This window comes from Trematomus bernacchii, unplaced genomic scaffold (genome assembly GCF_902827165.1).
Source record: "Trematomus bernacchii unplaced genomic scaffold, fTreBer1.1, whole genome shotgun sequence".
Lineage (NCBI taxonomy): Eukaryota > Metazoa > Chordata > Actinopteri > Perciformes > Nototheniidae > Trematomus > Trematomus bernacchii.
The window spans coordinates 742,952-758,322 of NW_022987602.1; the positions used below are offsets into that span (position 1 = coordinate 742,952).

The 15,371-nt window shown below is 37.6% G+C and overlaps 1 protein-coding gene across 1 annotated transcript; it reads left to right on the plus strand.

Annotated features, from left to right (window-relative positions):
- The first annotated feature begins 2,376 nt into the window (after positions 1-2,376).
- Positions 2,377-12,084, plus strand: LOC117482602 (sulfotransferase 2B1-like). Its single transcript, XM_034130747.1, has 6 exons — positions 2,377-2,574; positions 8,120-8,331; positions 8,428-8,554; positions 9,014-9,108; positions 9,275-9,455; positions 11,861-12,084. The coding sequence occupies exons 1-6, from the start codon at positions 2,436-2,438 to the stop codon at positions 11,968-11,970; spliced, it is 864 nt and encodes a 287-aa protein (XP_033986638.1). The 5' UTR covers positions 2,377-2,435; the 3' UTR covers positions 11,971-12,084.
- Positions 12,085-15,371: the final 3,287 nt, after the last annotated feature.

Consider the following 15,371-nt stretch of genomic DNA (forward strand, 5'->3'; position numbering starts at 1 on the left):
TAAGTTAAAAATACCCTATTCACCTGGGGTGTCTCGCCTTAATTAGATGTTTGATAAGTGCAGATCACATAGTAAAACACGTACACAGATACATTATTTTGTATTTTTATTAAATTCGACAATGTCAATTTCACTTTCCACTATGTCCACCGTTGTTTTTCACAACCAATGGCAGAACTTTATTGAGGCCTGTAATTAGTCAACTACAGGTCTCTTGAGTCAGTCTTTTTCTTCCAAAAAGCTTGTGACAAGATGTTATTGCTCTTGGGGCATTAAAAACAAGATTTTAACTTTAGTTTTTTATATAATATCTGCATTTTCTATTGTGAAAAACTAAGTCTTAGTTATTTAATATATAGCGCCATCTCCTGGTTAAACCCTGAAATTGGAGAATAGTGGGAGGGCCTAACATTCCTGAATACTGGTCTTTGGCAGGCAACTGGCTGGCAACTGGCTGGCAGTCGGCAGGAAGCTGTATGCTGGGGTCCAAAATAAGAGGCTCCATCTGTATGTATCTAATACCTAATATATATATATCATTCCAATAACTTGTATATAGACTCGTACTGCACTATTCCACATCATCACTTTATTTTATTTTATAACTATTATTCTTTTTGTATTGCTCTTGCTCTTATTGTTATTATGTTATTATGTTGCATTGTTGGAGAAGCCTGTGACATAAGATTTTCAACTACATAATTACTCTGTAACTATGTCAGATTGACAATAAAGAACCTTGAACCTTGAACCTTGATAAGAGCGCTGATGTTGAGGTAACCAGAATGTTTATTTCCACTGTGTACAACATGTGATAAGGGACCCACAATCTATCTTTATGCAAGGGATAATGTGCAGCGAGGCGGTCTTTATGCGGAAAAGAACACCTGAATCTAGATCCCTCTGCAGGTGGTACTTTAACTATATTTTGATGATAATACTTTTCTACTTTTACTTGTAACATTTTGAATGCAGGACTTTTTATTGTAACCGAGTATTCCTACACTCTGGTACTTTTACTCAAGTACAAGATCTGAACTTCTCCCACCTCTGACAATAAATCCTGAGTGAAAACAAAACCCTGCTCTGAAGGCTATTTTCATTTGACAAATCCTGCACTCAGCTTTGCTTTCTCCAATATCATTGAAATGCAGCCAGATGCTGCTTCTTTTTTTGGTTTTCGCTCATTTCTTGACTTTTTCCGACGCGCTTGCATTTAAATCCGTCTCCCCGTCGCTCTGTGTAGCTGGCCTGTACCACTACACCTGCTGTCTTTGGAGCGTCTGCCCCCCACCCTTCTTTCACATAATGGTATGATCCTAGTGTGTCCTCGCATATGATTGGACGCATGGTGGCTCAGCAAAATAAAGACCCGCCCCTGCCTGCATGGATTCACAGCAAGAGTTGGAGCGGCTGAAGATTCTGCTCTCCCCGACGCGAGTCTGCTCTTCTGAACGGCAGCTCGCGATCGGCGTGTTGGAGACCTCTGAATTAAATTATCAAGTCACCTCAAGTCAGAAGGCTCAAGTCCAAGTCAAGTCCCGAGTCATTAGTGTTCAAGTCCAAGTCGAGTCGCAAGTGTTTTGTGATTTTGTCAAGTCGAGTCCAAAGTCATCAAATTGGTGACTCGAGTCTGACTCGAGTCCAAGTCATGTAACTCGAGTCCACACCTCTGCCTGTTATACTGAGTGATATATATTGTACACACTGCTTTGCTTTCTTCACGGACCTCACAGCTGTTCTCACTGTAAACATCGCGTCGCGATGAAAGCAGTTAATAAAATAATATCCAGGGGATGCATGCTGAGCTGTCATTGGCTGAGATAAGTCCGGCCGTGCGTCACGACGATATACAGTCTATGGCAGGGATGGGCAAATGGCGGCCCTCCTCTTTTTGCGGCCCTCAGATAAATTTATAAATAATTGATAATCCATGAAATGGCGTTTCATCACCGCAGAATCTGCCGGTAGAATCTCCCTCATGAGCTCAGCCCCCTCCTTTTTTTTTATCAACTTTTGAAACAGGAAGTGAAATAGAGGGATATGAGGCATGGCTAGAATGGGTGATCTGTTTGGTATTTAGAGCAAAACACTTCATAGACATGTTTTTTTTTTTTTTTTTATATATATATCTGAGACCTATGCTATTGCCTAAAAATAGCATGATAGGTCCACTTTAAGTTACCACTTTTACATTGTAAAAAGAAAACTGTCAATCTTACATGTGCTGTGGCTCTTGCTGGCACAATAATGTCTGTCTAAAGGTAAAACAAATTTCATTTGGATTATAAACTATGGCCTTGAGTGATTCCTGGGGATTATTGACAGTGTAGGCTAAATATTTACTCAATGCCTTTCTATGAAACAGGGAACGAGCACGCAGCCACTATATAAGTTCCCTCATCCACAGAGATTCTGCTCCTTTTGCTTAAACTATGACGGAGGAAGAGTTATACACGGTGTACAAGGGGGTCTACATGGTCTCATCTGTGCACACGCCAGAGAGTCTGAAATACTTTGAAGAGTTTGTTTTTCGCCCAGATGATATCATCATCGTGACGTATCCCAGATCAGGTGAGTTGTTAGGTGTTGAATGTGTGCACCACTACTCAAGAGAATATTTTATTATTTTATTTGTAAAATAAATGTAAAATGAAAAGGAAGACATTTTCTGTGGCTTTGTATTTATGTGATGTGTTGGGAGCCAGATGAGACAAAAGCAAGTCAAAATAATTCATAAGCACTGATATTTGTTGCCATTCGCACGATATTAGTCCTGGTGCAGCAGTTCAACAACAGAGAGTTTTACATGCAGTTAGGGAAAACCGAAGGTTGCCGCACCCCTGATACCGGGGGGAAAAACGCGTCATCTGCAGGAAACAGTGTCTGAGGGCATCTTAATATTCAATAAACTATGAATGTTTTATATCCATGTAACGGGAAGAAACTCAGCTAACTGATCTTTTTTTTTTTTTTTTTTTTTTAAACCCACAAAGCTAGCGCAGAGCCTCTGAATTAGCTACGAGCGAAACAATCTTAAGGCCGTTAGCACAGAACTCTAGCTACACTGATCAATATACTTATTGGATCTGCACAAACAAGCTTAGATAACATCATGAGAGTCCACAGATTATAGAAATATAAGGATCATCACTGAGCGATCAGAACTCGTGATAAGGGAAGCAAATACAGACAACACACGAGTAGCTTTAGGTAGCAAAACACGGAGATATGCTCACCTTAGCTGTTATTCCAACACACTCTCACTCCCTAAACGTCCAGGAGCGACGCTTGGTCAGGGTCCCGTGGCGTGCAGTTGGGACTCGCCGAGGCTCCTTCAGCTTCATAAACGGACGCAAAGAGCTTTCAACTGATTGCAATGTATTCCCATCGGCGGCGGTATTTGACGCTCATGGAAGCACCGCATCCGATTATGTCGGCAGCTGTTTAAAGGCAATGTGAGCGTCCATTCCCATTGGATAACGGAGGATTTTACACTAGTAACTATTCTCCTTACTGTCGATTGATTTTACAGTGATATCTGCACTACTCATCAACTCAAAAACACCAGATTATCCTTGTTAATTACACAACATTGATTGGATTAAATTGTGTACAATGCTTTTGTATTTTTCCCCTTCGATTCGGAGAAACAAATATTTTTTCGGAGTTTAGGAAGACACTACACTACCCAGAATCCTCAGCTATCGTTTAGGACTACACCATGTGCTTTGTTTGACAAACCCCGTGATTAGTTCTCAAGCTCTGTGATTGGTTGACCTCCAACTGCATTCCACATGAAAAAAAAACGTTTCGTAAAAGATCAAATCATTCTTTATTCAGCAGTGCTTGCTTTACTCTTTGAAAGTCATCACATGAATGCATTGTAATAAATGGTTTGGCTGCATTACATATTACACATCTGTCGTAGATCTTTACTTATCTACAGAGATCGGGCCTCAGAATAAACCGGAAACTATTCTTTTACCGTTCTGTTTTAATTTCACAATAAAGTTAGTAGTAATATTTTGTTTTGATATTATTGTTTTTTATTAACTACTAGACCGCTGGGTCATGTTAAGACCATCTTTTCTGTGTTGCTGTGGGTTTTTTACATCGCTTTTGTGTTACAAATATCAAAACAATAACAAAATATATCCGTCGTAAACTAAACCAGAAACAGCAGTATATTTTATTTTGTTAACACTGTAAACTTGACAGCTTTTTAACCCAAACCACCTACTGGTTAAAGCACGTTATTACACGTTTAGAGTAATTGCAGGAAGATTGTGTTGCTTTTTAATGACTGTTTAAAATGCCTTTTTCTTAATGTCTTTCATTTTTGTAAAGCACTTTTGAATGTGTTATATTCTATGAAAACATTTAAATATTAAGAGTATATACAAAATAGGAGGAAAGTAGAAGGTCAATGATAGAAATATAGAATAGAAAATATCAAGAAGATACTGTAAATGGTATCTAGAATAAAACAGTTTAGTGCCGGATGTACAAAGATATTAATAGGAGGATGTGCAAAACAGACAAACTAATTAGGCTTTATTTAAACATGAAATAATACTTTAGGTTAAGGTCTTCTTTTAAATACATGTAAGCAAAAAGCTTTGGGGGTATCTATATTAAGCCTGACAAAGTACTTAACGTTTAATATATTGCATGGTTTGTTTTGGGACTTGACAATCAACTTTCCTGAAATGTTAACTATGTTGAAGCACTTATTTTTACCGATATTATACATATTTATTATACTCTTATAAGATGTATGTAGATAGAATAAGAAATGTGCAGAATATGACAGTGTAATTGTGGAGGTATACACATATTGATAGATGTCTTGTTGAGGAACCTATGACCCAAGTTTGTCATCATTGCATAACTACACCGTAGTTGTGTATATTTCAATAAACCTTTGAAAATCTTGACATTTTGAAAGGGATGTGCAAAATAGCCATTATATACAGTTTTTGATGAACAATTAGAGGATAACGAGTAATGAATATGCTTTATAGGGATCTGCAGATACATTTTTTGTCTTCTCAAGCACCAACTATCAAATATCTCGCCTGATTGTTTGCACTTGACAATCACCTTCACTGAATTTTACTCAGGTGTAACTAAAGTCTGATTTAAGGGTTGTTTATATTTCACATCATTAATCCAAATCTGTAAAGTAACTAAAATAAATGTAGTAAAGATACCAGGTTAACCTTAAAGAAAGCCCTCAGGATTATAAAAGACCCCCATCACCCCAGCCACAAACTGTTCTGTCTGCTGCCGTCTGGCAGGCGGTACCGCAGCATCCGGACTAAAACCACCAGACTCAGGGACAGCTTCATCCCACAGGCCAGAAGACTATTAAACACCTGAACTTAGAAACAACATAACATAACATTCATCTGGCTGCTACTTAGAAATCATTTGTCTAATATATCATATTCCAATCACTTGTATATAGACTCGTATTGCACTATTTTACTTTTTACTATTTTACTATTTTTCTTTTTGTATTTACTAGCACCATTTTTTCTGTGTATATTTTCTGGGGGAGGGGTGGGGAGTAGGACACGTTCGAGTCTTGATTTGGATAGTGTTCCGTTGATGGGTTTCATTCCATTTCAAAGTGCTGTTTCACGCGGTGTAAACTTTGCGCACTGCCACTCCAACATCCAATCACAGAGCTTGAGAACTAATCACGGGGTTTGTCAAACAAAGCACATGGTGTAGTCCCAAACGATAGCTGAGGATTCTGGGTAGTGTAGTGTCTTCTGTCATCCTAAACTCAGAAAAAATATTTGTTTCTCCGAATCGAAGGGGAAAAATACAAAAGCATTGCACACAATTTAAACCAATCAATGTTGTGTAATTAACAAGGATAATCTGGTGTTTTTGAGTTGATGAGTAGTGCAGATATCACTGTAAAATCAATCGACAGTAAAGAGAATACTTACTTCCGGGTGTAAAATCCTCCGTTATCCAATGGAGTTATCCGCTCACATTGCCTTTAACTGCTGCCGACATGGACCGATGCGATGCTTCCATGAGCGTCAAATACCGCCGCCGATGGGAATACATTGCAATCAGTTGAAAGCTCTTTGATGATCCTTATATTTCTATAATCTGTGGACTCTCATGATGTTATCTAAGCTTGTTTGTGCAGATCCAATAAGTATATCGATCAGTGGAGCGTCACCCCTGGACGTGTAGGGAGTGAGAGTGTGTTGGTTATTCTGATCAAAAGTCGTGTTCAATGGCATTAAAACGAGAAAAAACGCGGCTGAAGGTTAATCCATAGGTTATAGCAATGTGTCTGTCACTTTGAAAAAATTATTGATAATCCATAATTCCATTTTTATGCAAAAATCGGAGAAGAAAGATTTGCTGCTAATGGTAACCACCAGAGTTTAGCGCAGCTTCCGGTTTTTCTACGCGTCTCTCTCACTCCTTATTTGGTTAGCTGTGTGTGTATGTGGAACTTTCCCTCGATTCCATTGGCTCTGACGGTTAGAAAGAGATGTCAATCAGCAAAATCGACCAAGGGGAGCCAGAGATATGGAAAATCCACCCAAATGACCCCAGAAGTGGTTTCTTTTTGCTTAACCTCTCTAAAAAGGTCAAATGTCACTTGTTTTGCATCAATCTTGATACAGGGTACTTATTATATGTTGTAATTTGGATTCCTAAAGCTTTTAGTCTACCTTATCAAATCAAATCAGGTTTTATTTATATAGCACATTTAAAAGCGATTTTTGGTCGAGCCAAAGTGCTGTACATGTAATAAAAACACATTACTACAATCACAATAAACGAAGCTAGTAGGAACCTTACCATCATCCAAGGGTAGTTTTCAAGTACAAAAGATTTTTTGGACGGACACTATAATTTACAGTTTTTTACTATGTTCAATCTGAATTTTCTTTAAAATAAAAAACATCTATATTGATTCTGACTTTTCTACATCCAACTCACAGGTTTATCATTACTTTGAGAAAAAAGATTATTAATTTAACCCTTTTAGAAGGGAAGATATGGTCATTTGTTCTGGGAATGTCATTTTCGAGCCTGAGACCTGAAAAACAGGCTCAGGGCTTAAGAGGTTAAAATCAAACAATTCGAAATGTTGTTTATCACTGCTAAAACATAGCCATTTTTCCAGCGTTCTCGTGAGGTAGTGTCCAAAAGTATAATTTAAATATAATGCCTATAAAACCCTGCCTGCCGTCATTGTTTTTGTTTTTTTAACACTTTCGTTAAACACTAGACCCCATGTCTCTCAAAATATACTTCATCGATAATTGCAGTGTAGATATATGTACTGGGTTGTCTGTGACTGTAAAAGATGGGCTTTTTAGCTATAGCTAGCTAATTTTTCAGATGGGTCCGTTGGGTTGTCATTAGGCAGTGTTCCTTTGAACCCAGTCATCCGGGGTCAAGGCCTACAGCAGTACCATGATTTCTCTGTCCATGCTCTGAGGTCCGGTTGAGGACAATGACCCTACTACTGTATGCCAATGATCCAAGTATCAGCAAGTTAGTTCTTCTGTTTTTGATGTGAAATGGTATAAAACAATTCATTACTTACTTAATGTTTTAACTTGTTTCTAATTTTGTGTCCCTTCATGTATTGAATCAACCCAAAACATTTAGAAATAGCTACAAAGCAATGTTTTTACTGGTGATTCAACACAATATCCAAACGGCATAGTAACATTTCTTGTCAAATCAAATGAAATAAGAAGTTAACTTGAGACAGAGTGGAGATTGACATTTGGCCAGAGATTGTTATCACTTTTCAATAATAGTTTAACCATCTTTTGGATGGTTTGTTTGGGCATGTGTATGAAGTATTACATTTGGCAAGCACACAAGATAAGAAAAACCCCACCCTCCTTGTTGGTTATCGCCTGTAACTTTTTGAATGTTTTCTTAGTATTAACAATTCATCAGTAATGAATGAGTGGTTATCTTATTCTGAAGGCCGCATTTAAATACAAGCAAACAAAAGTAAGGGGGTGAAAATGGGTATAATTTCACCTCACACCAAGTTTTGCAAGGGCTAATAAATACATATTTAAGAAAATATACTTTGTTTGTTTTTGTTTAGGTACAAACTGGATGAGGGAGATTGTCCCTCTGATCATGAGTGGAGGAGATCCAGCACCTGTTGACACTATTGTTAACTGGAAACGTGTTCCCTGGCTTGAAGTGCAGCAGACCGCCTCCCTCAAACTTGAACAGAGGCCGTCTCCACGACTGTTGACTACACACTTCCATTACAACATGATGCCACCATCTTTCTTTGAAGTAAAGCCAAAGGTAAACCTATCAACTAAGGCAGACCAGATTCAATGTGATAAACGCATCACAGACACAGTTTGAAGGAAAGGGTCTGACGTCATGTCATCACTGCAGGTCATCTATGTGACGAGGAACCCCAAAGATGTGTTTACATCGTTTTTTCATCTTCATGAGGCGGCTTCCTTCCTGGTAAACCCAGGCCCACAGACCGAGTTCCTCCACAAGTTCCTTGATGGAAAAGGTTTTTCTGATTGTTACACCTGTGTTTAGAATGTGTTCATAACACCATACATATCAGTAAGTGGGACGAAAACTCTTAAAACACTTTTTACCTGGTAACATGATTTAAAGGGGACTTATCATGAACATTCTTAATTGTGTTTTGGGATTTTTGTAGCCCATGATAACAAACTTTAATGTTCAAAAAACACATTCTTGTTCTTATAAATTCTCTGAAAATGCTCATTTTAAGCACCTGTCTTTTTAAAGCAACCCAAAATACAAGCAAGAGTAAAATAGAGAAGATGGTCCATTCTTATACATTGTGGGTCGCTAGCACACCATGGATAAATGTTTATCTTGCAAAGCAGTGCATTTTGCATTATATGTAGCCTTTAACAAGGGAGATCTTGAAAGATACTAATACTAAGTTATGATAACCTCTTATTAATGGAATACTTGTGTCTTCTGTTCCTTACAGTTCTGTTTGGCTCGTGGTTTGATCATGTAAAGAGCTGGCTGAATGCTGAAGACAAAGAGCACATCATGCACATCTCCTATGAAGAGATGACAATGGTGAGATTCAGGAACAATCCTCAAATATGCCTCAAATCACTTTTCCAAATATTTTCCCAACAATTCTGACCTTGATTTAGTAATCATCTTCAAATTCCTTCTACTAAAATATTGTATACTGGGAGAGCCACTGCAGGACTATGAGCTGATCTATGTGTGTCTGCAGGATCTGAAGGACTCTGTGGGCAGAATGGCTCAGTTCCTGCAGAAATCTCTGGACGATGAAGCGATAGAGAAGATAGCCGACCGATGTTTGTTCAAGAACATGAAGAAGAACAACATGTCAAACTACTCAACTGCTTCTCCTAAATTACTTGACCAGACAAAGTCTGAGTTTCTCAGGAAAGGTGAGTGTCATTAAATAACACATACAGTACAAAAGATGTGGCTTATTTGAATCTGGAGGAGCTATAACCATGGATACACTGATGTATCTTCCGGGGATTTATTTCCTGCAACAGTGATGTTTAAAAGAGGCGTGACGCACAGCTGGACTTATCTCAACCAATGACAGCTCTGCAAATTGTTCCCATTTCAAATATAAGTTATTTAAGATGATCAAGTTTGCATCAAACGTCCTGCCCTTTACTGTTTGTTTGCTCACTGATGACATATTAGGGTACTTGTGTTTTAACTGCTTTAATCGTGACGTGATGTTTACACGTGAGAACAGCTGCTAAGGTCGTGCAGAAAGCAGAACAGTGTGTATAATACACTGTTCTACTGTGTATATATATACAGTACCAGTCAAAAGTTTGGACACACCTTCTCATTTGAAGGTTTTTATTGATTTATATTTTAATTATCTTCTACATTGTAGACTAATACTGAAGACATCAAAACTATAAAAGAACACTTATGGAATTATCTAGTAAAAAAAAAGTGATGAACAATCCAGAATATGATTTATATTTTAGATTCTTCAGAGTAGCCCCCTTCTGCCTTGATGACAGCTCCATTACAGTTGCAGGACCCACTAGATCTCTATACATACTCAACTCTGCTGCATACAACTGACATATTTTCTAAAAGAACAAAAATACTGTAAAAATGATATAGTAAAATGACTTGAAAAAAATGGAAATACATTTGATTTGTTGTTATTGTCAAAATACTTAAACAACGTTTTGGGTTGTTGATTTATAGTCAGGTTAATATCCTAATTTTAGAGGATTTCTCACGTAATTTAAAAAAACATGTTTATTAGGTTCAAATGTACTGTTATTTTATGCACTGGGAACGATGCTAGCCAGTTTTGCTAGCCAGTCTACTGGTGTTGTGGGGGCACATGGCTCTTTTGCAGAAAGAGCATTTTTGCTGGAAGTGGCAGTTGGAAGGGAAGCCCTCGAGTTTGTTTAGGTATAGTTGCGCACAATCCTGCCTCCCCAATGGAGAATTGGCCCATCATGCGTAGTGGATTGATTAAAAATAAATTATTGCAAAAATAGTTTACAGCATTTTACAAAACCTTCTTTGCTCGCTTTACATTTCTGTTAGTAAGAACTGAATTGAATATCATAGACAAAGCACTTCTACGATGTAGCCCGAACTCGTGGTCAACTGACCCTTGTTGAGTCTATTTTTATATAACATTACAAGGTTGATTCTTATTATTACATTATATGCTTATTGTGCTCATGAGATGTTGCTATGACTATGGTATGGAATAAATAGACACAATCACTAATCCCAGGTTCTGATGGGTTGGATACGAAACGAAGGGAATAGTCATAGAACAAAGTTTAGCTGCATTTAGAAATGTTGCAAATGCCAGGTAGAGACAAAAAGTTATTGAAAACAGGAGATCGTCCTGGCCTTGAACAGTGTGTGTGTGCTCAACGCCTACGCATAACTGGGAATCAGTATAATGGAGGATTCCAATATCTATTGCAGAAGCTTTAGCAAAACAAATATGTAGGATAGCGACTAGAGTAGGGAGGGAACCTTCACAGGCCGGCCGAATGCTGATTGGAGTTTGTGTTGCCAAGAGACTTTGTCTAAGTCTGTGCACCAACAAGGGAGGCCAAAGTCTAAACCACGGTCCTCCCTTTCTAGTCTCAACCAATCATAAATGTACGGGCAGCACCCTGAATAATAAAACGTATGTGCGCACGAAGTTCAAGGCTTTTTCCGTAAATAGAGTTACAGATTACAGCTCTGCTGCCTGTGATTTCTATGACCTGAACTCCGTTACCTTGGCCAAGTAAATATATATTTTGCTCTCTTTTAATAAATAGTTGAACTTAGAAGTTGTTTGTCTTTCCTGGAATAAAAGAACACAACACTCTATAGCCCCTGCCACGTGAGCAGTAGCAGAAAAATCATGCAAATTGACAGCATGCCATTTAGTAGAATGATTATAGTGATGTAATATTGCATTTGTAATGCAACAATTAACACATCAAAATACAACAACCAAAAGAATGCAAATACTGTATACCTGAAATGATCTGTTCATGAAATACATAATGATGTTTATGAAGAGTTTTCTGGGCTTTATTGTTTTATTTTCTCACTAATAATATACTATCTAGTCATGGTCATATCATGTATTTTGGGGTAGGGCATTCATTGGTGCTGAGTCATCTTTGGTGGATGGTATCAGGACCATTAAGTGAATCATCACATAGAAACTGACATACTGTATTTCTAAATAGCAACAACATATTTGTCTATTCAAAATAAGATAGAAAGGTGCACATATTTCTACAACTGAATAATGATTTCCTTTTTTTCCCATGTTGTGTTTCAGGAATTGCTGGAGACTGGAAAAACCAGCTAACCACGGCAGAAGCAGCGTACTTTGACGCTGTTTACAAAGACAAAATGAAAGACGTCAAATATACATTTGTATGGGATTAAATGGGAATACTTTAACATTATCTCCTGCAGCATACCATGATGCTCAGAAACTAATAAGGCAAATTCAACTAATTGATTTTCACTTAAAGGAGAGGTGTCATGCTTTTCCGGTTATTACCCGTCCCCTTGTGTGTTATGAAGGTTTTTATGCATGTAAACGGTGTGCAGAGTCAAAACCCTCAAAGTACACCCTGTAGCGAGTAAAACTCTAACACAGAAAATACCTCCCCAAAACGCCTCGTTGGAGATACGTCACTGTCCATTTGATTCTTCCGGGACGGCATGATGTCAAGCCGTACCCGGAACGAAATGGACCAATCCGTGGAGCCGTTACGTTACGTCCGCGGAGCCGTTACGTTAAGCCCCCGCTGATTGGTCCAAATTGACCAATCCACGGACTTCCTCACACACACATCTGTGTGCAGGGAGCAGGCAGCTCAGCTGATTTCCCCTCCCTGGCTGCAGGCTGATAACAGACAGTTGGGATCGCGGCGAAATTCTCTCTGCAGACCCATTCTCACAGCGTTTATCAACCTTTTTCTTACTCAATATCAAGCCACACTTATTGTTTTTACTTCGGCTGTGACTTTGTGTGTGCTCAGGATGAGTTTGGCTGTGTTTCGCTATGTATCGCTAACAAGGAAACAACACCTCCACGGAGCTCAGCGCGATTCACAATGTCCCGACCAATCAGAGCACACTGTGCTCACAGGGAGGGTGGGGGCTGGAGCTTTTGGAGCTACAACGAGCCGTTAAAGGCAGAGAGTGAAATTCAGTGAATACAAGTAGTTTACAGAGATGCTGTATGAGAAACCAATGTGAGTTTGGAAAAATGCACAATATAAATCTATTTTAGTACACCTCAACAATGGAATTATGATCAGTGGAAATGGCCATGACACCTCTCCTTTAAAACTTCTGTTTGGTTAATGAGGTTTGTGGCAGCAGAATTGGAGAAAGACCAACAAACCTTCTTTAAGTCCTCTTATTAGATTCAACTGTTTTATCATTTTCATAGACAGACGATCAGAGTCTAATCAAAGATGATGCGTTTTAAGTACTAGGCATGAGCAACCCTCTCTCTAACTTCTTGATTTGTTAATATAACACTGCCTTAACAGAGTTTTTGTTGTGTGACCTAGAAGTGTTCACCTTTGCTGGTTTGTGTTATGGCCAAACCGATTATTGATTTACCATAAGTCATGTAGTATTTCATTAAAGCTTCATGCATTACCAGGCTGCATATTTGATGTAAAAAATCTGTAATTAAGTCAACCTTCACTTGAACTAGTAACACATAAACCCAATGAGCCTCAGGTGACCTTACTTGAATATGTTAATGTGTAACAATGCAAATGTGATATCAGACACATACCAAAACCTAAAAGCAACATGAAACTGCTTGCCTTATAGAGAATGGATGAAGATCACAATGATTAATAAAACATTTCATTTCCAATAAAAAGTTTCTGCTTCAAATTTTGTAACTAAATCACAGAATGTTTTGCTCCTCCTTAATTTTTACAATATTTGTATTTGTATTTTTTGAGTTTCATTTAATCTATTCATCTGCCCTGCTTTTACATATCCTCATCTTTGCATTTACGTTTATTTTATATAAAGATGGTGAATATGTCATATATGTTTGTTATTACATACAGTATTGACCTAATTCTTTACCTAATCTTGGGCACTTCTGCATTGCATACATTTATTTGTCTTACTTCCGTAAGAGTGGAAAGGGTGAAAAACGTAAAGAATGTGACACAATGACTGGGACTCAAATGCAACAACTCGACAGCAAAAGTACAAAAACAAAAGTCTTTACAAAATGTAGGAACAAAAGTTCAAAGGCAAATTGCAAATAATACAAGACGTAATTAACGTGGCTCTCCAACAAATAAGAAAATTAGTGTGTTTACTTAAATGTCGAACTCTATCTACTACATAGACCAGACTATTGTTCATCATAAAAGCGTCTAACATGTAATGTAATGTAATGTAATGTAATGTAATGTATCCCAGGTCAGGTGAGTTGTAAGTGTTAGGTGTTGAATGTGTGCACCACTACTCAAGATACGTTTTTATTATTGTATTTGTAAAATAAATGTAAAATGAAAAGGAAGACATTTCCTGTGGCTTTGTATTTATGTGATGTGTTGGGAGCCAGATGAGACAAGAGCAAGTCAAAATAATTCACAAGCACTGATATCTTTTTCCATTCGCACGATATTAGTCCTGGTGCAGCAGTTCAACAACAGAGAGTTTTACGAGTAGCATGAAGCTGCAGCGTCGGAGACTGTACTCTCAGGACCGCACTCTCAGTACCGCACTCCCAGGACCCTATTTTTTCGTGACACTGCCACCTAGCGAGCAGGAGACCTGAATATGAATGACAACGCAGAGAGTGTGAGTAATGTGAAGTGCTTTTAAAGTTTTATTTGTTTAACATAAATAACAATTCCGGTGTCTTGAAATGAAGTGTGATTAGCTAACATTAACTATGATAGTCTTAAGGCAATACAAACAAACATCTGTTAGCTTATGATAGCTTCTAACAGTATTAAAGGCACTAAAAACAATTATTCGTTAGCTATAGCTTTCGGTAAAAGCATTATTAGCAAAAGCATTAGTTTCATTAGCATATTTGATTATTTGTTTAATGAAACTGTAGCGTGATTTTGGCAAGCCCAACTAGGTGTCCTACATTAATTGTTGATTTAATCACTAATTACAGTAAGAGTGTGAGTAATGTGAATCATGTTGTTTGTTTAAAGTTAACAACTATTCTGGTGTATTCAATTGGACAGCAATACAAGCAACACGTGCTAAATGTCATCTGTTTATCTTTTGCAGCCTGGTGCATAAACACACTAACAGTTGTTTTTCAGTAATCTAGCACCTCTTCAAAGACACATTTGATTTGATTTATTTTGAACGTGTAATACAATAAAAAAATATATATAATAAATGTATGTCTACATACAATATACATTTACAATTATAAATAGATTATATCATTATTACTACAATATATATATATTTACGTTGTATGTCAAATTTGATAAGACAAATATAAAAGACTATCTTTTTACATCTGACATACAAAATACATTTGATATTAACAACAAATTGTTGTTGTAAAAAATAAATAAAATAAACAATAATAAATATAATAATAATAATAAAAACATATTTTCATGCATGTAAATGTCTACTTTTGCGATTTTCATGCATTTTTAGATGGTTAATAACAAGCATTACAATGTCTACTTTTGCGGTCATCCAATCCGCTAGGTGGCGATGTTGCAAAACCACTAGGGTCCTGGGAGTGCGGTCCTGAGAGTGCAGCCTCCGACGCTGCAGCTTCATACTATTGAGTTTTACAGGCAGTTAGAGAA